We start from the raw sequence: 27,054 nt of genomic DNA on the forward strand, positions 1-27,054 counted from the left end.
GAGTTACCTCCAGGGGCAGAGACACCACAACCTCTTTGGGCAAACCCGTGCCGCCAGCACTTGGCCACCCCCACAGTATAATTTTCATTTAAACAATTCCGGGAGGCTCTCGCTGTAAGGGAGAAGCCGGCTGGTCCCTGCAGAGCAGCGAGGGGCAGCTCTCCGGCGGCCGGCGGGACACCCCGGCCGCAGGGCTGGCCGCGGCGGTCCCTCGGGGGCGGGGGACCGGGCCGGGGGCGTCCGCCCCCTTTTCCGCCCTCACCGCCTCCCCCGCGCGCACCTGCGCAGGCGCGCGCGCACGAGGCGCGCCCCCGCCCCCTCCCTCGCACTCCCTCCCTCGCACACAGGGACACGCACACGCCCTGCGCGCGCGCGCGCGGGGGGCGCGCACCTGCGCTGCGCCTTCGGGCCCCCCCGCCCCCCCCGCGCCGCGCCGGCCCCGCTGGCGCCTGGAAGGGACCGCGGCGACCCCTCCGTGCCTCCTCCTCCTCCTCCTCCTCCTTCCTTCATCCATCCATCCTTCCTCCGACCCGCCGGGGGACAGCCCAGGTGAACCGCCGCTGGGGGTGCGTGGGGTCGGGGTGGGGGGGGGGGGGGGGGTGTGGTGTCCGCGTCGAGTTTGTAAGTTCTCAGAGGATATCGCCCCACTCTCCCCCCAGCCCGGGCGGGGTTTCTTCACTGGGGGTCGGTGAAAGATATTCCCCTTCCCCTCCTCCTTCCTCATCCTGTCCGCTCCCTCCGTGACCAAAAATAATCCCGCGTTCAAATCGCGGCTGCAGGAGAGCGGGGTTTACGCCGCCCCGCAGCCGGCCCCCACCCCAAATTGCGGCACTTAAAGGGGGCTTTAGCTGCTTTATGGGTTGCCTCCCGTGCCCATGCCTCCTTCCCTGTGCAAGTTACCCTAAGGATCACTCAGCCTTCGTGCATCCGTCCCTTGGAGGATAATCTCGGGCAGTTTAAAATATCCTCCCCGTCCCCCGTTTTTGTTTTTATTTTCTATTGTCACATTTATGTAACAAGTGCCTGCCTGCACATCAGGCTGGTGTTCCTGTCTAGGGCGTTGCATGCTCCGGGGGGTGATGTATCCAGTGCTGTGGCTGAACATTAAAAATAATGTCTTTCTGTTGAAGAAGACAGGGGTTAAAATGAATGAAGATCTGAAGGTTAATTTGAGCTGGCTGCCTCAGGATCATGTAGAAGCCAGCTCTACAGAGAATGCCTCAGCTGCAGGCTCCTCCCTGGTTCCTGCCGTAGACCCTAAGCCAGAGCTTTTGGTAAACCCCTGGGACATTGTCTTGTGTACTTCAGGGACCCTTATCTCCTGCGAAAATGCCGTTGTGGTTCTGATCATTTTCCATAATCCCAGTCTTCGCGCCCCCATGTTCCTCCTGATAGGCAGCCTGGCACTGGCAGATCTCTTAGCAGGCATTGGATTGATCATCAATTTTGTTTTTGCCTACCTTCTGCAGTCAGAAGCTACGAAACTGGTTACGATTGGACTGATTGTTGCCTCTTTCTCAGCATCTGTTGGCAGCTTGCTGGCTATCACTGTTGATCGTTACCTCTCCCTGTATTATGCTCTGACTTACAATTCAGAGAGGACTGTCACTTTTACCTATGTCATGCTTATATTGCTCTGGGGAGCATCTATCTGTATTGGACTGCTGCCTGTAATGGGCTGGAACTGCCTCAGAGATGAATCCACCTGCAGTGTTATCAGACCACTCACTAAAAATAATGCAGCTGTCCTTTCGGTCTCTTTCTTGCTTATGTTTGCCCTCATGCTGCAGCTCTACATTCAGATCTGTAAAATTGTGATGCGCCATGCCCATCAGATTGCCTTGCAACACCATTTCCTGGCCACTTCCCACTATGTGACCACCCGAAAAGGAGTGTCTACTTTGGCCATTATTTTGGGGACTTTTGCTGCTTGCTGGATGCCTTTTACGCTCTATTCTTTAATAGCAGATTACACCTATCCTTCTATATACACCTATGCCACCCTCCTGCCAGCTACCTACAATTCCATCATCAATCCTGTAATATATGCTTTTAGAAACCAGGAGATACAGAAAGCACTTTGGCTCGTCTGTTGTGGTTGTATTCCTTCTAACCTGTCTCAGAGGGCAAGATCACCCAGTGATGTCTGATTGGCAGCCAGGAGAACACTCCTTAACATGTTACTTTCCAGACATTCTGTCTTTGGTTTAGATGCATTCATTAAATGGTGTGTGATGGGTTCACATAAAAACCACAGGATGGACGGACCTTTTTGTAAACAGAAAACCCCAGCGACCGAAATCAATCAAGTGGTTTAAGGAAGATTTCCAAAATCAAAATAATCAGTGTTCTTACAGACTTATGATGTTGCTCAGGGTCCTTTTTGTCATATTACCCAGACTTTGCCATGTTTGCCATGATTTTACATTAAGTTTTCTAATTAAAATTAGATTGAAATAGCATACTTCTTTAAAATCGTTTATGTGATTGAGTTTAGTCATACTGCATGTTACAATCTGTTGATAGGATATTTTTTCCTCTTTAATTTTTTTTAAAATGGAAAAAAAAACAAACCAAGTCCTGTTACCCCATCTGTATATCATAAGAATACTCTTCAAAATAATGGCCAATTGTACTGATTTATATGGTATTTATTGTAATAATCTCAGTGCAACAAATTTGCTCTGAGAAAGTATTTGTGCAGCTTTTTATTTTACATCTCAGCATGAATTAGGTTGACAATTGTTTTCAAGAGTTACCTGTTCTCTCATGTGGCTGGGTGTTAAAGCAAGAGATATGCGTTGCTTTCCTTTTCAAAAGTCAGACGTATGTTTTCACTTGCATGTTGGACATTGGAGCTATGCTGTTGATTTTAAAACTGACGGGGGTATCTTTGAAATTGATGAAATAATATGGCCTCTTTTGGCTATGCATTTGTAATAGATTGAAAACTAGGTTTCTCAGACAAGTTTATCTTTTCAGAAGAGTATAAGAAATGTTTCATAAAACAACCTACAAATTGTGTGCAGCACGTATTTAGCACTACATGAAATGGTTCCCTTACATTTGTTATCAGGTCAAAACTATTTCCATTTGTTTTCACTGTTCTCCTATGTAATTTTAAATACCAACATTTATAAATTCGCAAAGCATATCTGGTTCAAAATTATATGCAACCAGAACTGCAAGATGAAACAATGTTTTCTCCTTTTCTGGCAGTTTCATTCTTTGCACTGTACACACGTCAGTTCACTTCATTATAGGACTTCATTACAGTTCTGGTCTAGAAAGCAGAGCTTCCTCTCATGAATGGTTTAATTTCAAACTGCTTCTAACCTTCTACTGAAGCCACATTAGAATGCACTAGAAATAAAGCATTGTTTTCTGATTTGAAGACTTGATTGTCAGAGAGGAAATCTTCCTGGCACTTGTCTTCGTGAAACTTACGGTGTACCCTCATGTCAGTGCATGGGAGTTTAGAGTACCACTTCCATTAGTGTTGATGGGAGCTCAGTGTGTTCATGCCCTGGCATCAGTAGGAGGTTATACTCCCTTGAATGTCAAAGTCTGCATATTGTATTGTTGCTTCAGTACCTTCCATTTAAAAAAAAAAAAAAAATCCAAAACTCAAATGTAAAAATAGCAATATTTACAGTTCAATGAAAAAATATACCTGTGTAGTAGAGATAGTAGAGACAACTGTGCTGCTGGTCTGGATTTTTCCAAATGGAATCTGTCCTTTTCATGTGGACATCTGGATGACTGTAGCTTTTTGTGGCAAAGTTTCTGTGACGTTAAGAATCATATGCTATACACAAAGCTGAATCTCAAATGTGAGTTGTCTGTAAACAAAGCTCTGTAGAGATTTTTATGAGCAATAATTAATTTTAGTTGCAATGCTGCGTTTAAATTCCATTATTTATTTGGTTCAACCTTCATGATATTTAGTTCTTACTTGGTTATCTGATTAGTTTAATAATTGCATGGCATGACCCAGTAGAGCTGTGAATTTGAAGCTCCCCTGGCTTCCCTGTGATTTACAGATGCTCAGCAAAGTTAGACTATAACCTCTGCTCAGTGTAGGGTATTGGTGTTCTTTATCTGCTTATGAATGATACTGAAACTCTAGTCATTGAATTTTGTTTCAGTTTTTTGTATAAGAAATACTTCATAAATATCCATGCTACAAATGTGTGCAGTTTTGCAAGTATGCAAACTATTGCGAAATAATGGCAGTAAAAGTCATGAGATGAATAATGTAGAGAGGCTAAGTAATGTAGGATGGTACTTTTAAAAGAAAAAAATAAGTTAAAGTAATGCAAACTTTGCTCCCCCTGCTTTTTCCCTTGTTTGTTCTTCTGTATCAAATTGCTAAAAGTATGATGAAGATGAGCATCTACAACTGTGACGAAAATTCAGTCCTGAGGGCAATTGTTGTTTTCCTTATGCAGACCTGTTCTCATCCTCTTGGATAACCTCACAGGCATTAGTGTTTTTCTCTAGGCAACACCTGTGTGGTAGGGAAGCCAGAGAAAAACAGCACAGAGGGAGATAATGTCGTCTCCTCTTCTCATGCTGTTTCACCTCGTGTCCTTGTCATCTTCCTCACTCTACAGGCTGCTCAATTCCGCAGAGGCTCTCCAGTGTGCCGGGGGAGCTGACCTCTTCCTTGTGCCAGAGCAGAGAGATTTGTAATTGGAAGCTTCTCTCCTGAGGAGCAGAGCAAGTCAAACGGAGCAAAGAAGGATTAATTATAGCAATCCCACAAAGCTAGCTCATAGGGATGTGATTTGCCCTTGTTTAAGGAGTTGTGCATGGTTACCTTCCACCACAAACAGATGAGAAACATGATTCTGCCTCCCAAGCTACTGCTGTGACCTCCAGTGAGGATTTTGCCTCTTCCAGAAATATGTTCTTAAATTGAGACTGTGCAGCATAGGCCAGAAAATCCTACTGAAAGTCAATGACATAGGTTTGCCTGCAGCTCAAAACTTTGCAGTCTGGCCAAACTTGACCGTGGTCTGCAGCACTGGGATGGGTGCTACATAACCCACCTCTGACTGAGCTCTGGGAAATAGGGGCAGAGCTGTGGGTACAAAGCTGCCTACCTCACTTGCACAGAAGTGCTTGACAGCCAGTGACCTTTCAGACCCTGCAGAATTAAGCAACTCTCTGCTGTCCCCTCAGAATGATGGGGAGGCCCCCGTTCTGTATGGTGAGATGCCAGATCCATCCAAGGCCCTCCTGAAACTGGCAGAAATCCAGCCAATTTGCAGTTTCTGATATTTTGTTGTTCCATCAAAGGACAACAGTGCATAAGACCGGGGGGATTAGATTCACCATTCTGTGTACAGTGAAGTCGCTTGCATATCTCCTTTGTAATGACAAAAGATTGGGGGTTTTTTAACACGTAATTTGGTTTAAAGAATTGAAGTTTGTGTTTATTTATTAACACACTTGACCCAAAGTTAATAACATGTTGTATCCTGATGGGAAAAATTTATTTAGGTATACATTTATCCCCAAAGCTTGGGAGAGGATTTTTTTTAATTGTCTTCTTTTTTTTTTTCTTTTTTTTTTTAAACCGTTTCCCCCAATAGTAGTATTTCAGCAATAAGGAGAAATTTGTTCTTAGCACAAGAGCAATAAAATCCTCCATGATGTGGGTACTATAAATTGCTGAATAAACTCAGAGCAATAGAGAGGAAGCAATATATATTTTAGACAAAAAAAAGTAACTTGCATAAGGACTTTCAGTAAGCGTAAGTCTTCCTTTGTTAAGCAGATGCTATCAGACCGATGTGGGACATTATTTCTGGTTGATTTGTTTTGTAATCATTGAATTCCTGAATAGAATTACACAGCAATAACATTTTACCTTAATTCTTAGATCCTGAATTTGTGCTATTTGCTGAAAGAATTATATACTGCAGTGGGGAGTTTTATTCTTTTCATTGTTTGGCATTTAGTTGTACAGCATTCTGTGGATAAATTAATAGTGTTCAGGATTTCCAGTTGTAACTTAATCCCAGGAATACCCGAATTTGTCATGCTCATCAAGATGGCTATGATAAATGGTGCTAGCCCATTCTGAAGACAGCTTGTTTATGATACCAGTGGAGAAAGCCCCTACCAATACCCAGGCTCTTTGGAAGCAAGCTGAAAGGCCTGATATTGCTGCTGTATCTTCCTGCCATGGACACTCAGTGACACAAGCAGTTGCATCCATCCTTTAGTGTTCAGGGACCAGCCTTGAGGCATCTTGGAGTCACTAAAACTCCTCCACGGACAGCCGTGAACTTTGGCTTAGACCAGGGCTCATACTGTCCCCAAAGAGCTATTATTCTCTTGCCTCATTTTCTTAGGGATTTTTTAGCTTTTAAAAATAAAATACGTGTGACTTCATTTCCCCAAGGTGATAAGCAACCTGCTGTGTGACTGGAAGTTGGGATAAAATAGCATTGCTACAAATCAAGCCCCTGAAGCATAACTACACACTCATTACTTAAAAAAAAAAAGGCAGTTCTGTAACATTCAGAACAATGTTTTCAAAATGTTGACCCTGACTTTTATGAAGAGAAACTATATATTTGGTCTGGTTTTTCTATGTACAATAAATAAATAAAAATAAGAATTGGACAGAGTAGTTGCTATTTAAAAACCCACCAGCTATCCTGTAATTTTATCTGAGATACTGAACAGTTCTAGATTGGCTTAGTGGTAGTCCAGAGATGTTCAATGGAGAAAAAGTAAGATCTCTCAATCACTGCTTATAGGGAACTAAAAGGGAGTGGTATAATTTATATCTCATGAATAAGCAATAGGTCAGGAAAGATAAATTAGGCATGTGTATCTCCCTCATCTGTCAGTAAAAGAATGATGGTACTCCCAATAAACTTTAAAAGTCTCCTCTCTGGAAATAGTTTTTTGGTACAAGAGGAAATTACCCCTTAAAACTGGGTGCTTCTCTCTTCTTCAGATCAAGAATGTGCAGTTCCTTTTAATGGATCAGAAATCTGGATGAACTGCAAGGATATCTGATTTCATATTAAGTGGATGAGGAAAGATGAGAGATGGAAGCCTTTATGGCAGCCAGATTCAGTCACTCGGTGCTTGAGCTTGGCCAGGAAGGATGCTTGAATAAATGCATCCCCTGTGAGAAGGTTATTTTGAACTGTCCATTTGGAACCTTACCCGAGGTACACAGAGCACCTGGGAGAGCCCTGGGGCTGTGCCTGTTCTGGGGTGTGGTGCAGCCGTCCTGTGTCCTTGAGGCTGGCAGTACGGCTGCCCCTCTTGAGGGGTGTTCAGAGAGCAGAGAGGAGATATGATCAGAAGTGAGGCCCACCTTCCTTGAAAATATTTTCCGTATTTTATTCAGATTATTACTTTTCTTGTTAGCACAGTCTTGCATGGCTCCACTTGAAATCAGAAGAGGGTTTTTGTGGAAAAATACTGAAAATTCAAAGTGGGACCACCAGAAGATTGTTTTACAGTAAGTCATTATGTATTTCTGTTTCTTTTGTGGAGCAGCTAAGCCTGTACCTTTGTAGTAAATGTTTCTTTGAAAACAATATGCCTTTGCACTAAAAAAGTCCATGCTGCAGTTTATTCACAAAATTGTTGTGATCTTGTAAGCCCCCCAAGAAGAAAGAGTTGCACATTTCACTGTTAATTTCTTATAAAAGAGAAGGGAAAAAACCAAACCTGAATGTAGGTTAGATGAAACCATATTGCAATTAATTAGTGTGTCACTGCTGTGATGCCAACTAATTCAGTGCCCCATGGAAAGGACGGGAGAGACTTTTCCAGTGGAGATTCTTTGCAAATAGGTTGCGAGAGTAAAACTCATTTTAAAACAATGGTCAGTTACAGTTGCTGTCACAAACTCCTTGAATTAGCTTTTAAAGAAATTGTCCTCACCTCCCCAAGCCTTTGTTTTGCACTTTACGTATGCCAAGGCAATTTTTACACACTTGCTGACATGCCAGATATTCAATTGGACAAGATAGTATTACATGTTTCCCCCTCCCAGGTAGGGGAAAGTGTTTTATGTCCCAGAACTGATGAACTGGTTTAGCTATCTGATATCTCTGAGTAGCCCAGACCTTTCTAAAAAGCATGGAGTACTTACAGACATTCATTGCACATTTGGGGGCTTCCTTGAATTACAAGTGTGGAGTATTACTGTTTTAACTGGTGGCCATAGGATTACAGGTTGGGTTATTTTTTTTTCTCCTTCACGTAGTAAGATGTCTGGTGCAGTCCTTTTTGTTTCAAGGCAGGCATTTGTTTGCAGACTCAATGATCGTAAAGGTTTTTTCCAACCTCATAAGTACAGTGGTGCATTCCTAGGAAAAAGCTGATATACAAAGTTTTTAATAGTTTGTTATAACCCTTTCAAATATATCAGCAGTCCTTTTTCATTGAACAACTTAAGTGAGAATTTGCCTTGTACAGGAAATATCTGATTCACCTGTGGGGAGGGAAAGCAAGTGTACTGCTACTGTTTTCTTTATGCTGGTAGTATTCTTTTTCCTCTAACCATTTGATCCCAACCATATGGTCTACCACGATGTCCACAGGCCTACTCCTGGTTTCTGTAGGAAAAAGCAAGCCAATACTAACTGCACATGCTGAAGACTGCATCCTGCAATGATTTACCTTAGAATAGGGAGGGGGCTTCCACTTTTAAGAAATAGAAGCCAGCAAAATAGAGGTTTTATTTTTTCTTTCAAGTATAAACTCATTCTTAAAAGGAAATACCTATGTCCAGGTTTAACGTACTAGTTTTATTACATGCTGAGTAGAGAAACAGTTTCTTAGAATATTTTAGTATGCCATTAACTTGATTAAGTATGATGAGCTATCACTTTTAAATAGCATAATTACATACTTAAATATAATATATATATACACATACATAATTATTACAATTAATTTACTTTTTATATGTATAACACGCCATATATCATGCTCTATACCTTCGTTGTGGATGTGGTTAAAGTGTAACCTCTTTGCTGAGGCAGTTTATTATGATCAAAGAAAAATATTGCCCAACTTGTATGAGTCTTGCAAACACTGAAAGATCCAGCAGTAATTGATATTTCAACAAACAAAGACAGGCTAGAGGTTTGGGAGGGGAAGCAAATTATCATGGCTTTAATTTGGACAAATCCCACTGCCAGCTTTGATATTACAGGAATGTGTTCTATGACCACAGGTGGTACAGAATTCAGGAAAGATATTTGTCACAAGCATGGGCCTACAGAGCAGTTACATCTTTATCCACACACTGTTCCCTTTTGTCTCTTGCTCTTTTTCTGTCTTTCATAGGTGCTTTGGTGCATAGGTGCTATAAATGTGCCTCTGAAATAACGCTGTAAACTCTGTCTTTAACTTAAACAGTCCTTTTACAGGACCGCACAGATCATGATTCCACACAGTCATGGGACACAGGTGTACATTTCTCACTGCCTGATGCTCACCTGGGGAATATTAGAGTTTCTAAAAAAATTTACGCATTCATTTTTAAAGGGCACACAAAATACATATATGCTTCAGGGGCTTTGTGAGAAAAAGGTCTAGGACCTCTAAGAGGTATAGAGCCAAGGTACAGAGCTCTAATGCACTGATTACTTATGGTCCCCATAGAATTTTCCTCTTACTTCAGTGTTCACTAAGATTAAACCCATCAAAGTAATCAGGAATTTGGCTTCCCCTGCTTTCAGGGAAGAGATATTTTATAGTATGCAAATGAAAGCAGCATGACCTGACCCTTCAAAAATTGAAATATTCACATCCAGGAAAGGACAAAAGGTTGTGTCCCCATGGAGTGTGAGCAGTTGTGCCACATCTGCAACACATTTTTGTGTTGCCCCTCTTTGGTTGCCCTCTGACAACATAGTCCCTCAATATATGAGCAACACTCAGTCCACCTCATGGTGCCACTGCCCCAGAGGGCTCACGAGAAAAGAGCAGAGAGGTGAGGCGTTTCTGCAGTGTTGGTCACAGGTCCCAGCATGGTGGGTTTGGAAGGGAGCTCTGCTCTCAGCACAGAGCTTTCTGAAGATGTGATAGAAAATAGGGAGCCTTCTTCAACCACATTCCAGGCACATTGGAGCTCTTTTCTTTTGTATCACCCTCTCAGTGTAAGCAGAGAGACTTTCCTTAGTCTAGGAGGAGGAGGGTAATGGTTGCTGGGAGTTAGCACGCTCCAGCACGCAGCTTTTTACACAGCAGCTATCCCAGAGCCGAGCAGCTGAAGGTACAGCAATCTGCTTCTGAACTCAGGCTGGTTCCTCTAGGAAGAAAATGCACTTTTCCAGAATGCAGGAACAGTGTGTGTGATTTGTGCCAAAAGTGTGGAATGAGGATTGCAGCTGAAGCGGCAGGTAAATTGCCTGTGATACACATACAGCAAAATAGGCAGTCTTTAGGGTTACTTGCATGTGCTCAAATATATTTTATTGTTGAAGCTGATAGCAGTCTCATATATGTATGGAAGAGGAGAAGAATATGGACTTTCCTGTTGGGCCTCAGCCAGGGCCAACCAAAGGAAATGGGCATTCTTGGTTTTGTCGTTGTTTTTAGAGAGAGACAAATTACACCTCTATCCATTTTGATGTCTATAGGTTTTTCCTCTTTGGGGCTAAAGTCCTCCTTTGTTTGGTCTGAGCTTTACTGTCACAGCCAAAATCTACAAAAGTTGATTGTAAATGTGTTTACAAATGGAATTTCATAGGATAAGTGCTATAAGTGTGCCTCTGAAATAACACTGTAAACTGTCTTTAGCTTCAGGCCATGAAATTTGGAATACCCTGGGCTAGTAGAACCACTTGTCATTTTCTAGACTTACTAACTAGACCCCCACATTTTTTGTTGTCAAATGCAATTAAAAATAACCTGTAGTTTATCACGTTCATCTCATGAAATCCTCAGACAGAACTTTTCCTAGGAAACATTGTACATTTCAGGCAGACACTCGATACTACTGACTGCAGTGTAGTTCCGTGCTGAATTCTAAAAGCTTTAGCAAAAGCATCTGCATGGAGGATAGTTCTCATGCTACACATCTCACTAGGAGCCAGGTGGATTGAAATCCTGCATGTTGTGCTTTTCATGAGAACCAGTTACTGGTTTCATACATAAGGGCCTGTGGTTATTTCTTATACTAATTTAGGTTTTTGGTTTGGTTTCTGTTTATTTAACTGTGGTTGAAGTTTGAGCCATAGCTTGCCAGTGTATGAAGTGATTTTAAAAGGAAGTGAAACATCTTTGCCTCAGTTTCCCTTAAGCTTAAAGCTTTGAATTGCAACTACAGAGCTTCTTGTTGTAAACAAGATAGTAATTTAATGCACTTTATTTAAAAAAGGCACAAATTATTTTCTTTATAAAATGTTACAATTGCACTATGCTGTAAGAATTGGTTACTAAATATAAACTGTACAGTTTTGTAGTCAACATTGTAAGTGTTTAGTCATAAATGATTGAAACAATTACATGTTTCAGTTAAATGTTAATTTTATATGTGGTGTATGTAGCCATAAATAAATTTTCCTTTTTAAAAAAAGAATGGTTGGTTGTTTCATTTCATTGAATTCCCCATTCTGTTTCAAATAACAAAACTATATCCTTTCTACAAATGCAAGATTTAAGTATATTCCAGTGCAAAGAGATGACAGATGACACTGACTAAACCTGTGCAAACTTAAGGTGAACTTCTGTGATCCCCTGCATCTACTAACACTGCAGACAGAAATACCAGGCACTACAGACAAAAACTCTGAAAGAAGAGCTAACAGGAATTCTCGAATGTGAAAGCCAGAGTGACCTTCAAGTTAATTTATCTATACTGCACTCTCTTCTGACACACTGCCTTTTATTGTCATAGTATACACTCAGTTTTGGGGAACAAAATGCAGTATGGATTATAAGAGGTTCTGCATTTGGTCTTGCTAAATGGATGTAAATACTTAATATTTGAGTTAGCAATCATTAACTGGGAGAGGTAAAAGTTACTATGAAAGTAAGAAGCTGTGTTAACCTAGATTTTTTTTAGAAGTTTGGTCCTAATCCTTGAATTAAGTAACTGAAAAATCAGATGCACAATCACAGATCTGTATTTCCAATTTGACTGTTTCAGACAGGCTAAAAGAAAATGGTCGACTGTCTCATTTTCCAAATTAAATTTTTCTGTAAAATGTCTATCTTAATTTGTCTGAATGGTTTTCTTGAACACCCAGCTTATTTTCCAGGCATACAAATTGATGGAATGAGTTACATCTCTAACCGTAGGACTGGCTATCGTGTACCATAGCCATTCAAGTGTGGCTTCTAAAAGAAATGGGCCAGTGACTGATATCCAGGTAAATGACTAAGAGTCAGATGGATCCTGAAGGAGATCTCAGGGACGTTTACTTCTACCAGACACAGCTGTCCTCTCCACCTCTCACATCAGACATTAGGCACCACCTGTTTTGTCTAAAGAAGAAATTGGTATCATGGTGCAGGAGTAGAGACCCAGTTGGTTTCTCTGCAGTTAAACTGTAGGCAAAAGGACTGCAGCACAGTGGTGACCAGGAGGTATTTGATAAATGTTTTTTGCTTACAATAAACAGTAACTACAACTACACAATATAGACCCTTAGGAATTTTCAGCCATCCACTTTACTAGACTAGAAAAGAAATAAGAATTAATTGGAAAAATACCAATAGAGAGGGAGGGGAAATAAATGTTTCACCTAATGGAGAAGCCAATATTGAAATCATCTGGCCCCGGCTGTTTGAGGATCAGTTAGGGCTTGATTGCTGGAGCCTAAAGTAGGACAATGAACTGAACCTGTTCTGACCATACAGTGCATGTTTAACTTGCTACTGCAGTCAGGAGGACCAGGAATGAGCCAGGAACAGCAGAGTTGGATGGTTCAAGCATCTTGACATTTCTGTGTTGGTGCCTCTTCCATATATCCCAGTGTCGGCATCAGCCTAACAGAAGGAATTACCATTAAGAGGGCAAAACAGCTGACCAAAACAATAAATAGAATAGTAAAAACCTGCCAAAACTTAATGGTAATCAGCCAGAATTGCAAAGGAGTTCCTGTTAAAATGGTGGAAGTACTAATGACGTTACAGAACTGGTAGATATCCTGGCTGCATTTTAGTTTAGAGCAGGTAACATCCTGCTTATGAAGCAATCCACAGTATCAGAAGCTCAGGAAACAGTTAACTGGGAACCTTAGGCATTGGCAATGCTTAGACCAACCAGTGAAAACTACTTTGTGCCTCCTGCCAATGGCAGAGTGCTTTATGCACTATGGTTGGATATCAGGTATGCCAGCTGAGTCTGGAGCTAAGCAGAGGGTAACAGAATTGTTAATAATGGGTATGCAACAGAAAACTGATATGGCCAATAATAAATGATCACGGTGCTTAGAAGGATAAATCGGTTAAAAGCTGTCAGGAGATGAAATAATTTCCATGCTACAGTAAACAAAAGAAAGGTTCTTTATATGAGGCCCACAAGTGGAAACTAAAAAGTGTAGTTTCAGTGTTCTTTAGTTCAAGGATGCTTGACTGCATCGCTCCAGGTGTGCATGCATGCCCATTCTTAGGTTTATTTAAGCATCTGTAAGTCACATCAGAGATGAGCTGCTGAGTTGGACAGACTTTTGGACACAGAGCAGCATATCTTACCTTCTTACTAAATTCTTACGAGTCTTCTTAGGAATAGCAGAATGTCAGAGAGTGTCTGCTACCTCACCACTGTCCTATACCATGAATCTTTGATGTCTGTGGAAAGTGTGAGGCCTGTGCAGTTAATGGAGATTTTACATTCATTGCTGAAAATGTTATAGGAGAGACCATCAGTGTGGTATGTATGACAAAGACAACTCCATTTGCAGATATTTTAGAAATCCTCCATTTTAAAGTTATTTTTAAATTATCTATAATCATGCACATCCAAGTATTTCATTTCTCTAATATTGCTTCTAAAATTAGCAGTTCAAATCTAATTTTTCTTTTTAGTTTTTTTCTAATTGAAATGTCATCCTCATAACAAAAATGCTCCATAGGGTTGTTACTGCTTTGCATTCCTCTAATGTGGATGTGAGCTGAGCAACCCCACTGCTGTACAGCACGTTACAACCAGCACTTGGGTAGTACATGCAGATCGGCTCTTACTTGAGCATATTCTGCTTGCAAATTTTATTGGGATTTTCTTTCATATCTGCCAAAGCCTTTCATCCCCGTATTTTGCACTAACTGTAAAGCTGGTGGCCTTTCAATGCAGGCATTCTTTATCTGACAGCAAAAGATATTTTAATGTAACCAGGACACTGTCTTCCCAGCAGTGGCCTAGCAGAGTTGCTTTCACCTTCATTTTTATCATGATGTATGGCATTTAAACGGTGCTTGACAGAAAGCCTATATAAACACATTTTCTAAGATACATTGAGTTTGCCATCATCATCATTTTGAGCTGTCAAGCTCAAAAACACACAGTTTCCAGAACAAGGATCAACACATTCCAAATCATTCTGCTTACAAGGGGAATACAGAGGATATGGCAAACTGAAGTGGAAAAGAGCCCTCACAACTCCCATTTCAGGCATCAGACAGGTCTAAGTGGGGCCAGAAGATTCCAGAATCTCAAACTAACTTCAGGATTTCCTTCACTCCCCTGGCTATTCCTAGTCTTTCACCTTTGCATGAGGGGGCTGATTCTTGTTCCCCCCTTATCTCTCACATGGCATCTGTTGCTGCAGCCTCCAGCTCCCCTTCTGCTTTTTCCTCAGTGGTGCCACTGGTGACACAGTGCAAGGACGTACATGGAAATTACTGTCAGCATGGCAAACCATACATCTGCAAGGGCATCGGGCTGGAGAAGGAAGCACTTGCTATTTGCCAGTCTAGCCCAACAAAGAACCACTCCCTGACATCTAAGCAGATCAGATAGCCCCACTGCTTTCAGAGGGAAGCAAGGGCACGCTGCCACTCCCCTGGCCCTGGCCTAAAGGCAGGGGACTGCTGGAGTGGAGGGGCTGGTCCCTGCACAGCCTGCAGACACTCCCTTGGCTCCATTACTCTGGAGGTATGGTTGAGTTCACTGCCTGGCAAGGTATAGCATGTGTTACACTGAGCCAGGGCCACACAGCAGCAGCTCATCTCTCCCTTGATGCTTTGGATCCTTCTGCAGCCTTGTTTCTTGCTCAAATGGACTCCAGGATTTATTGTCAATGCTGGATTCCCAATCCCTTCACAGCTTTTTGTGGGAACTAATAAAACAGATCTGGTTTTTGTTGTTTAATTAAACAGCCTATATTAGTGTCCCTGGAGCTCTCTGTGCTGAGGTTGGTTTTGGTTTGGGTTTTTACCCTCTCCTAGGAAGATGTCACAGAAAAATGGTGTGGTTTCTTAATGTTCAGTCCATTTCGTTCATTATGCTTTTTCTGGAAAGTGTTTGTTTGCCTTCCATCCAGCCACAGCTTGTGCACAGCCTTCACAAAAACACAGTCAGCCTTGCCAATAGATGTGTCTGGTGTTAGATCTGCAAACCCCTGTGTCTGCCATCACAGGGTCGTTCAGGCTGGCTCCAATTCAGCAGCTGCGTGTCAGCTGTGGAATTTCACTCAGAAGCCGCCTCTTCCCCAGGAGCAGCGGCAGCCCTGCTCGGATGGCAGCAGCAACCTGCCTCTGCTAAAATTGGATGTTTCTGCTGGCAGAAGGGGAGGCCAAGAGACTGTTCCTTGGGGCACTGTTTGCTGTTGCTGTGGTCACCACATCCCTGGGGCCTGGGGAGAGTGAGGGACAGACAGCAACAGGCACTGGTCAGGGAGGCTGATTTTCCTTCCCCTGTGATCCCAGGTTGCCAGCAGGTGTAGGAACAGACATTTACCTGTCCAGGATATGTTTGCTGCTCAGCCATCCATGGTGCATCTTCCCTCTAAGATTCACCTGGCTAGCTGGGTGTGTGGACATGCAGCAGGGCTGTGCTGCAGGAGTGTGTACACAGCAGACCCACAGCAGCTTGTTGGCTTCCAGCTCGTATCAATTCAATGTCTTTCCATCGCATTTACCCTTAATTTGCCTTACCAAGGAACGTTGCATTCTTCTTCAGAGATGAGATAAAGCATTCATCAGAGCTCGGTAGTTTCCCTTATTCTCTTCAGTGTTTTTCTGCTTCTGTGTGATTCTATTAGAGGCTTTTTTAATGAGCAGTCATTGATCACACACGTCTGTCTCCAGAGATCTAAACAGCAGAATCTCCATAATTTCCGCTGCTTCACAAAATGATACAGTGTTTCATTAAAGACAAGTTAAAAACAGAACAAAATGCTGCTCTGTGTCCCTTTCAATCTCCTCACCTTCAGCAGTCATTTGCAAAAAGACTGTTCCTTTTTCCTCTGCTTAGAAGTTATTTTTTACACCATTTAGATGACAGCTTAATCATATGATTAAAGGACTTCCCCAAGCACGGGTCTTCCCCTTGTGTCAAAATATCAGTGGATTCCATATTTAACATCAGCCGCAGCTGTGTTGCAGCCGTAGGTGAAGTTTCCCCTGTGAATAGCTTGCGTGATACTGTATCACTGTGGAGAGTGCTTCCTGTTGGAAAGCTGTTCTGAGACAAAAGCCAGCAGGGCTCCAACCCCCACGGTGGAAATCAGCAGCAAAAATCCCAAGCAGCAGCTGAGTACCTGTAAAGATGTCAGTATATGTGGAGAGGTGGGCCCACGTATAGAATAGTTCAGACCATTTATGATAAAGTAGCAATTTTGTTTTGAAAGATACAGAAGCCTTGACAAACACATGAAAAGTGCTCCACAACAGATGGCAACGTGAGCACAAAGAGGTCATATCAAGCATGTGGCAAACACAAATATCTGCTGCTCTTCCTTCTTGCTTCCCTAAGTGTTTGCTGTGAGAATGTGGCAGATAAGACTAGTGCTCTCTGTCATTGTGCATTTGTGGGATTAATGTATAAAACAAATTATTACAGTGAATTTAACACTTACTTAAAAGTTTTGAACAATTTCCACTCCTGAACTAGGCTACATCACATCACATCACATCACCTGTATTTCCCCCTGCCAATAGCTCGTATCATCTGGAAGACTGCACCACCACATTGCAGTTGTAAAATTTAATATTATATTGCCTTGTTGTCAGGCTTAGAGTGTAAAACAGGCTGGCATCAGCCTTCTGCTGATGAAGGAGCAAATAGCAGTGTAAAAAAGAGCTGACAATTTGAAAGGCTTCCAGTAATAGGGTAAGTGAAAGATAGGGATACTTCACAGATTCTGTGAAGTTTTGGCCACTGTGCACCGCCTCCCCTTGCACACTGCAGACATGTCTCCAGTCTGAGCCAGGGAAAACACAACGGGAGAGACAGCAACTGAGAATTTCTGGGCAGTGCATCAGGTTAAAACCTATGAGGCCTAAGGTTTATTTGACCCATTAAAAGTTCCTAAGAGCCTCACTTCCAAGAGGGTTTTACCAGATGCTTTTCTTTCCTGGTGAAGCTGGAGCACAAGAGGTATTTTGCAACGAGCATCCATTGGTTCAACCGCAGCAGAGGTACAATTTCCTGCAGAAAGGTCACAGGCCATTTGCAGCTTTCCGAGTCAAAAGCAATCCTTAAAACTCCATTTAAAAACCACCTGGCAGCAGTTGTCAAGCACTATAATTCCCCCTGTGCTGTAGCATCTGACTGTGAGAACCAGAACTCGAAACAAAATCCTGCCCAGGAGAGATTACGGCTTTGTTACTGATGGTAAAACCAGAGCAAATGTGTAAGTGGAAGAGCAGGATGTTGCTTTTGAGTGCACAGCATCACGGCTGGGATAGTCTTCCAGAAATAAGTGGGGTGATGAGCTGGTGCCTGTGTTATGTGAGAGCTCATCTTGTCTACAGTGAACATTGTAAAAGAATTCAGGAAGCAATGCGGAAACTTTTTGATAGCTCAGCTTTTCATCTGGTTCACCATCAGGAGAAAGAGAGGTCTGGGTAGCTGGTGAGGTATGGAGATGGTATTTCAGATCACTGTGAGACAAAAAGCTTGGAAGCCAGCAGGGCAGCTGAGAGAGACTCAGCTTGGACCCGCGTGGAGGAAAGGATTTCAACCTTCATGCGTGAGTTTCGATATAAAATCAAATTTAGCAGATGAAATGGCTAGAAAGGAACTGTTTGCAAGTTCTGACATTTATATAAAACATACAGACATCCATCCTTTTACCTACAAAGGTTTTATAATACCTAAATTGTCATCAAGATAACAAAGGTCAGACTGCTCAACAAATTGCCATCATCTTGTGCTGCATTTGGATGTTGAGAGGTCTGTTTCTTTATAAACACACACCCCTACAGGTAAGTCAGAGGTTGTACAGCAGCCTAGGGAGTTTGAGGGAGTTTGGCTTGGGGAGTTTGGCTGGGGGAGTTTGGCTCGTTCAGCCTGGAGAAGATCTGACTTCACAAGGACCCAGCAAAGCTTGTGAGGGCGTTTTCAAGACAACAGATACAAGATCTTCATGGTGCATGCTGAGAGACTACAGGCCCAAGGGAAACAGTGAGGAGGAGACTGGATATAAGGAGAAACTGTTTCCCCATCAGGACAGCCATGTAAGGGCACAGGTTGGCCAGAGAGGTTGTACAATCTCTCTTGGAGGTTTTCAAAACCCTGAGCAACCTGGTCTGATCCTGCTTTGAGACAGAGGTTGGACAAGAGACCTGCTGAGGTCACTGCCAACCTGAACTATCCTGTGGTTCTCATGGAGAATGAGACACAGGTTTGGGTGTCTGTACCATGATCTGGAAGGCTTAGACCTTGACAGAGCATTATCATAGAATCATAGAATATTAAGGGGTTGGAATGGACCTTAAAGATCACCCAGTCTCAACACGCCTGCCATGGGCAGGGACACCTCCCACCAGACCAGGTCACTCAAGGCCATATTCAGCCTGGCCTTGAACCCTGCCAGGGTTGGGGCATCCACAGCTTCTCTGGGCAACCTGTTCCAGTGTCTCACCACCCTCACAGTGAAAAATTTCTCCCTAATATCTAACTTAAATTTCCCCTCATTCAATTTGTACCTATTATTCTTTGTCTTATTTTTAGTTTATAACAAGGAGGAAGATAGAGATCAAGCCTTGGAAGACACTCCCTAGGAAATGGAGGATTTCCATCTCCTGACATGTAGATCAGCTGCTGGGATGGCTTGAGGCAAGCAGAAACTACTGGATTTAGTAGAAGAATAAATGCCTGACAAATTAAAAGAGGCTATAAAATGCTGGTGGTCTGGCTCAAAGATCTAGTGGACATTTCTGGTGTTAAACAATAGGAATCTATGACCGTGGTCACAGCAGAGGTACTGACAACCTCCACAGGTTACATATTGGATCTTCCTTCTCTGCCTCTTGGTATCTGCTGCCTTGAACAGTAACAAACAGCTTTGGTGCCTACCAAAGTGGAAGGGCAGAGAAAGAATGGGCCCCTAGCCATTTTTTTCACTTTTTACACTATGTCCTTCAGAATTTTAATTATTTTCCCCATTATTCATAACACTGGGTGCTCACAGAAGGTTACACACTTTAAAATTTCAAACATTATAAAAAGATCTGCCTTGGGACATGAGCATTGGAAATAAAATTAATTAAAATTACACCAAGGTCTTCATTCACCCACAGAGGGTGTATGTCAGATCAGAGGCAGAAACAGTATTTAAAAGAAAAAGTTAACACTTGTGTGCCAGTCTACTCAACAGATAAACCAGAACAGCAGAAAGATCAGAGTTACGGCACAAGGCAGCCTTAGCATTTGGATTCGCAGTGGGAAGAATTTCCAGTACCATTAAAAGCATGTTCTTTGTGAAACCAAACAACTCCCAGTCACTCAGCTCCAGCCCAAGTTGTAAGCAGATGTCAAGTCTGCAGGGCCATATCATCTGAAAGAATTAAAGCAGAACCTTGTGTCTGCAGGGTACCTGGCACAACATACCCTGCTCCTCCACCTTAGAATCATAGATAACCTGTGTTTAGTACAAATAAAAAAATAGAACTATCAATCACAAATATGAATTCACCATTATTTATTTCTCTATTTGAAATTAATTTGAGGGTATCAGTCTAGTTGGTGGTGACTGATCCATTTTTCCCTTGATGTTTGACTTTTTTATTCACAGACTGGAAAAGAACCAAGAGCACAAAAGTAACTTAAAGACGTTCTGTCCTCCCGAGGACCAAGGTACAAGGAAAAGCTTGCACAATTTCTGGATGGAGTGAACCTTCCAGTCATCAGGACTACCAATGCTGAAGTCACAGGGGGGAAAATAAGGGAGGAAAAATATCCTGCCTCTGCCAGCATTACTAATCAAGTACTAATGGTTATGACATGAACATTTTCTATGGCAGCTGGTGCATTACTAAACTAATATATATTCCTTAATATTATTTTCCATATTATTATGTCTGGCATTATCTCTAGATATAATACAATTTTGCTGCTATAACAGAATAAAATACTACACATCCACAGTTTATAGAAATTCCTCTTCCCTGCTCTGTCTTTGCAATGGACCAAACCACCTGAGTAAGTGAAGTAACAGCTCATTTGTCACTGTCCCAGCCACTTGTAAAAACCCCTTGCTAGGAATCATGTTCAAACTGCTTTTAGGCTTTTGTCCTGCTGAAAAGATTCGTTGAAAGTCTTGGACCTGCAGCAAGAACTTGTTCCTGACTTACACTGCATGCATGTTTAAGAAACCTTCACACTCAAAACTATCTGATGGAAGTCTCCATATCAGCCATCTGGACCAATTGCAATGGGCCCACCACCATCCTGCCCAGCCACAAGCTGCTCACCTGGCAGCTTCCATCTCCATCAGCCAGAGAGAAACAACCCCAGTTCATTGGCAGTTGGTCACTGGAAACTCTGAGTACTAACTCCTGAGTGGCATGGGAGCCCACCCTGAAACAGAGCAGAAGGTGCCCTACAAACGCTCAGCAACTCAGCCTTGGAGGGTGTGAGGCTGCCAGTGAGAGTCAGCACTTAGCCTGGGGATGAAGGAGGATGGGAGGAGGCTTGTCTTCAGGAGAACGTGCATTATAAACTGTGCCAGGTTTCACCTTAAAAGAAAAACATTATTTCCTAACTTTTCATGTAGGGGGAAAAAAAATATACCCACACAAAACAGGGTAAAAAAAATGTCCCTCCCTGCCATTGAAACCAGGGCTCTCTGACCTGGGTTACTCTACTGGCCATCAAAGGCCACCAGACCTCTTTGTTTTGGGTAGGAGGGAAGTTCTTGGGAAGGTGTAGAAAGTGAGAGATGGGGGACACATGCTCACATCACTCCCTGAACACTTCTGAAAATGAAGGTGTGTGGAGAATCCCTTCCGTGTGGAGTGTATTCCACAATGGAGACTAACAACAGAGAAAACATGAAGCTCCAGATGTACCAAAAGTAATAGTATTACACACACACATTTACACCCATCCATAAGGTAAAGCCTGTCCATCACCACTCTGCTCCCTGACAGGAGAAGGAGCAGCTGAGGAGAGTTCCTGGGGGAATCTGCTTGTCATTGGTGTTTTTCCAAGTGGGGTCTGAGCAACAAAATGAAGTAGAGCTTGCACAGCCCAGCAGAGCTGCACACCAGCTGTGCAGGGTACCTGCCACCTACCTCTACTGCAGCACAGAATCTTGCATGAGCTAATGCATGAGCCCTGCCAAGAAGTTGATCTGAGGTGCACCAGAGCACATTCTCACTTGAAAGACAAAGAAACTGAAATGAAGGAAGAAGTTTTGTCTTTATGACTACAACTCCCAGGACACCAGGGCTTTCCCTCAGCTCTATATAACCAATAAAAAGGAATTACAGAAACCACATTTCTAAAATTATCTCAGGCGCATGCATATTCCTGCAAGCATTAGGAAAAGATTAAAACCAGAGCAGCTAGTGCTGTCTCATCCAAAAGATTTGCTTACCAGTGAGAGACTGCTTGTGTAACACTCTCTCGAGGAGAAGCCGAGCGCCAGGAGCTGAAGGATCCCGAAGCTGCTGCAAGGCAGCTCTGGTGTGAGCAGCAGGGCAGAGGTGCCCTTACCAAAGCCCAGGGGAACGTGCAGGACAAGCTGCAGTGCCACCTCCCTTTTTGTCCTGTTTTTTTTCCCTGCCCCATTCTGGCAGGTATCCTCTTCTCCCTTTCTACTTCCTCTCTGCCTCCTGCCAAAGTAGTTCAGGAATTAGCAGGGGATGCTCTTTGGCCTTCTTGTCGTTACATTTAATTAGAAGACACCCTCATTTGCTTTGGTTTTGCTCTCCTACCTGGCAGAGTAATTTGCATATCGCAGGCCATTCTTGAGTCTTGTTCTTCCTCTGCCTGAAGTGAGCAGCACAGAGGGTCACACTGAGTGGCTCAGCAGCAGCAGCTGTGGCACAGCCAGAGTCGACAGCTGAAAGAACACCTGGAAAGTCTACAGGACTGGTTAAAAATTAATGAAAAAGGAGAAATGCTGAACATGCAGTAGGCCTGGGCTGTCCAAGGTCAGTGCAGACACAGAGAGCATCACAACTAGGTGGCACTCTGAGAACAAATCAAGCCCTAAGCATCTCTCCAACACAGAGAAGTAAGAAATTCATGGCAGTTGTACCATCTACTCCCTTAGTGTGTGCCTGGAATATCTTGAGAGCAAATACAGTTCTGGAATTCCCACTTCCCCTTCAAATGGCACCGCAGTGAGGCAGCAGTTCAGTTTCCAGGTCCCTTTGTCATCAGGCTGTGCCAGTGCTACCAAGAGCAGTTAACTCATACCAGATCCATGCTGAGTCACTTTTTTGGCTTCACTGCATGATTTGCATCAGCAGAATCATAACAAACCATCTGCTTCCAGACACCAGATACCTTTGCAACACCGTGCCCCGTACCATAGGTTGGTAATACAGCAACTGTCACAGGCGCCCAGATGAAGATTAATCACAAACACTTCCATAATGTATGAAATAAATCAGGCCTTCTCAGTGGATGCTAAGAGCTTTTTGGATCTCTGCTATAATGTTACAGTTTACACTGAACCATTTCAGTTGCTCTTGACTTTGCTTTTGTCCATGCCTATCCTTAGGCCATGCTTCCATGGCTGAAACTTCCAGCCTTGAGTACTTACAAGTGACACTTGCAACTTTGGTGGGCATAAGTTTTTCTTCAGGTCCACTCTTAAACTGACCTGGAATTATTAAAAATACTGGTGGGCCAGGAAAAATATGTGTGTTGTGACATCAAATCCTAAAAGAGACTCATTGCTGAGGAGGCAATCTAGGAACAGAATGATGAAAAGAATCCTGTCTGCTCTATTTCTTGCCACCTGTTCACATGAGGCTTTTTTAACCTGGTTCATTTAAAGAAACAGCAGTCATCTGGCAGAGCTGAAATGTGAACACAAATCAAAATGCCAGCCCTGGAATTTGTTTTGGCTAGAGATCTACGGAGATGGGAAAATATGATAATTGTACAATTCACAAACTCTAGGCATTTCAATAGAATTATCTGTAAGCCAAGCTAATTACCTTGAAAGAAATAGTTCAGAATCTGCTCTCTTTCCTAGAAAACTTCAGTATGTTTCATGAAATTTGCAGTCTCTAAAGTTCTCTTCCTTTTTTTTTTTTGGTCTAAATAGGGCACAACCAAAGAAATCAAATTGATTTCTCATGACAGCATGGGAAATAAGGAATGCATAGTAGATACAGGCTTTAAATGCTGCAGTAGAGATGCAGTTTTACAGAAAAAAATTGTCTGTCTGTACATGGTTTTGCTATACACACAAAAGCAGATGCGTTACAGAAGGTTATTAATCAAACTGGCTCAATGCTTTAATTTCTATTCCCTGAGAAATTCTGAGAAAACCTCAGTCTAAAGAAGTCACGGTTTTGAGTAAATTACTTGGAAGTCATTATGTGTTCTCTGAAAAAAGTAATTTTTCAAGCTATTTAAACAGCCCATCTGAAAAGCCACCTATTCTCCTCCCACTCCCACAATTTTGTCATCCTCCTCCCCCTACGTCAATCCTCTTGCACCTGCTGGTTCTTCTTGCACCTTTGTATGCGCAGCAGGTTTAAGACAGACCTAACTTGGTTGTGCAAAGCTGATTAAAACCAGAGGAAAAAAGGTGATGTGAAGAACGTGAATAAAGTTAATCTTGGATTAATGGCTGTATTCATCATACAGAAGAAGAGAGAGCATTTGGGGGAGGTGAAGAGTGTGAAAGAGAAATAGAACGACTTGGAGAAGCTACAGAGAAACAGCCAGAGAATGTCAATATTCCAGCACATCATGTTCACTGTGCTCCGCTACTGTGAATCAACAGCACAAGGTTTTATGTACCAACCATGGGCATTCAGTCAATTTTAATTGTATTTCCTGTTGTGACATGCCTTTGGAAAGAGACGTTGTTCTGACTGAAATGTTTTCTTTCACTGTCACTTTTCCCATCTATTCAGAATCAAAGCAAATTGTAGAAAAATAGAGCCTTCAGAATGGCTGGAGCATATTGTTGTATGGCTCAAGTTAGCTCAAAGGAAAGAACAAAGAAAATCAAGTGGCAGCAATGCCTTTCCAAGGCACAGCAGAGATGGATGCTGGACTGGGAATCACACCATTCTCTGTAGGAATGCAGTGGCAATGGGCTCTTTGCAGAGAAGGTTGGGTTTAATCTGGATCCACTCCCTGCTTGGTTATCAGTACAGCATTAAATTGAGTACAGTTTGGTCCATAGCAAATCTCTCTGCTCATAGGTGGGTTTTGAATCAGGAAAAAGCCAAGGCTCCTGTTCAGATAATGTGGCTGCCCACCAACTACCCCTCAAATTCAGATTAGACTGCAGGGATCACCTTTTCCTTCTGTGTTTATACACCAGCTGCATCACAAGCTTCTGGCCATAACCTCAAACAGTAATAAAATGACAAAGCGTGCAACACATTTCTCATTCTGAAAAAAATGAAAACCCCATCTGGAAACTGCAGATATATCAAGTTTATTAAGAGAGGATAAAATGATCCTTTTCATGCTATTAGTACTATTGACTTGTAATCTCTTGATGCAGTTTAGATATTATGAAGTTTCAGACTTAATATTCTACCCAGAAGATGATATAAAAGCCATTATTGATTTCCACTCCCTATAAGCAGACTTCATCTCTATGTAAATTAAAGATTGTATCATATATTTCACAATAAAGATTAGTTGTCATTCAAGCCTAGATCTATTCTCATACCAACAGGCAAGTTCCAGGCAATAACACACCCAGTGAAATCCGGTTAGGCCTTTGCCCATTACCACTCACATCTACAGGCACATCATCAAACACTGTAAGGAAAATTTGGGATGTATTTCTTGTGAGAGAAGGAGTGGTGTACACAGCAGTGCTGCAAAAAGCATCACTCACCATCATTGTTCTGGGGGAATAATTACCCCCTTTCTTTTCACCTGAGGAGGACAGGGGAAGACAGCAATGTCTTCCACCTACCAGCTATTCAAATCCTTCAAATACTTGGAGAACTTCCAGAGGAGAGACAGTAGAGCAGCAGCATCAATGTGGTAAGGTCTCCCACACAGCACCCCAGCCAGCTTCTCCCCTAACACACACCTGGGGATCAGGGAGCGTGAGCACTGCCAACAGCAATCCCTGTACCGCAGCAAGGTGTTTCCTATGTGCTTTTCCCTTAGTAACCAGGAAGCATTTGTTTTCTCCTCTTCAGAGCAATGAAGACAGCAGTGGGACCCACATCTCAATCATTTGGCAGGGGAAAGCTTAACCCTGCCATGAATGTCCTTGTCACATGCTGTGGGGAAAAAACCAAATGTTACTGTAGGCATTGGAGGCCACATCAAGCCTGGAGCAGCTTGGTTTGATCTTGCTGTGAGCAGGACATTGGCCAAGAGAACTCCCGAGGCCCCCTCCTGCCTGAACTACCCTGTGATGGAAAGAGCAGAGCAAAGGCTTTCTACTAGGACTGGCTTCCACCACACAAAGCAGCACTGGAGTCTAAGAAAACAGCATTAGTTCTTGTTGCTGAATGTACTCCCCTTCCTGACTAAGGAGATGGGTTTCAAATCTCCTCCCCATCCAAACCTGTGCTGCACACAACAGAGTATAGGAAAACTTAAGTCTGCCAAAACCCTGCTCTGACCCTCCAGTCCTTTTCTAAAAGACAGCCACAAAACTCTCACCTCCTTGAAAAACAGCCTTATCACACCCAACAAGGCCCTCAGATTATTTCTCATTAGGCTGCTGATAGGTATTAAAAAACCTCACTGTGTGCTGAAATTCAAAGCACATCACCCAAGCAAGGCTGGAAAAGAACAGCCGAGGTTTTCTAGTTTCATATTAGGCTCAGCTCCAGCCATTGGAAGTCTGATGATGAAACTTGCTGTGCAACTAGCTTCTTTCTTTAGTGATTTTTATTACCATGTCACTCAGAAGCTGAACAGCACATCCACTTCTAGTCATACATCATCTTCTCTGTAAGAGAAATTCACAAGATTTTTAACTCAAGCATTGCATTTACAGCAACACAGTTATTAAGCTTTGATGGGCAGCATCTATAGGGCTTAAGCACACAAGTGAAGGCAGCAAGCACAAAATGACACAGAGGTTCCCTCTGAACGTCAGGAAATGCTCTTTCACTGTGATCCTGACTGGGCACTGGCACAGGTTACCCAGAGATGCTGTGGAGTCTCACTCCTTGGAGATACTCAAAAGCCAGCTGGACATCGTCCTGGGCAAGTAGCTCTAGGTCAGTCATCCTGCTTGAGCAGGGTGGCTGGATCAGACAACCTTCAGAGATTCCTTCTCACCTCAAGCCCCCTGTTATTCTGTGAATGAAAAGTTTAAAACATCCAACATTAACATCTGCTGCAATTAACATCCCTCTCCTAACTTCTTGGAGGCCTCCTCTTCATTTGTGCAAAGTCACATCACCTCACAAACAGGGCAGGCTCAGGGGACTTTTGAGGACATTTACAGGCAGGAGCTCAGCCAAGGTGCAATAAGTTCCTCAGCT

At 42.8% G+C, this 27,054-nt stretch overlaps 1 protein-coding gene across 1 annotated transcript; it reads left to right on the forward strand.

Annotated features, from left to right (window-relative positions):
- The first annotated feature begins 469 nt into the window (after positions 1-469).
- GPR12 (G protein-coupled receptor 12) lies at positions 470-5,587 on the forward strand. Its single transcript, XM_069030509.1, has 2 exons — positions 470-549; positions 1,134-5,587. The coding sequence occupies exon 2, from the start codon at positions 1,146-1,148 to the stop codon at positions 2,148-2,150; it is 1,005 nt and encodes a 334-aa protein (XP_068886610.1). The 5' UTR covers positions 470-549; positions 1,134-1,145; the 3' UTR covers positions 2,151-5,587.
- Positions 5,588-27,054: the final 21,467 nt, after the last annotated feature.

Source organism: Aphelocoma coerulescens, chromosome 1, assembly GCF_041296385.1.
Source record: "Aphelocoma coerulescens isolate FSJ_1873_10779 chromosome 1, UR_Acoe_1.0, whole genome shotgun sequence".
NCBI classification, from domain to species: Eukaryota; Metazoa; Chordata; class Aves; order Passeriformes; family Corvidae; genus Aphelocoma; species Aphelocoma coerulescens.

Excerpts from the sequence above, each read along its gene's own strand:
- GPR12 (XM_069030509.1), top strand. The coding sequence starts at position 1,146 with ATGAATGAAGATCTGAAGGTTAATTTGAGCTGGCTGCCTCAGGATCAT.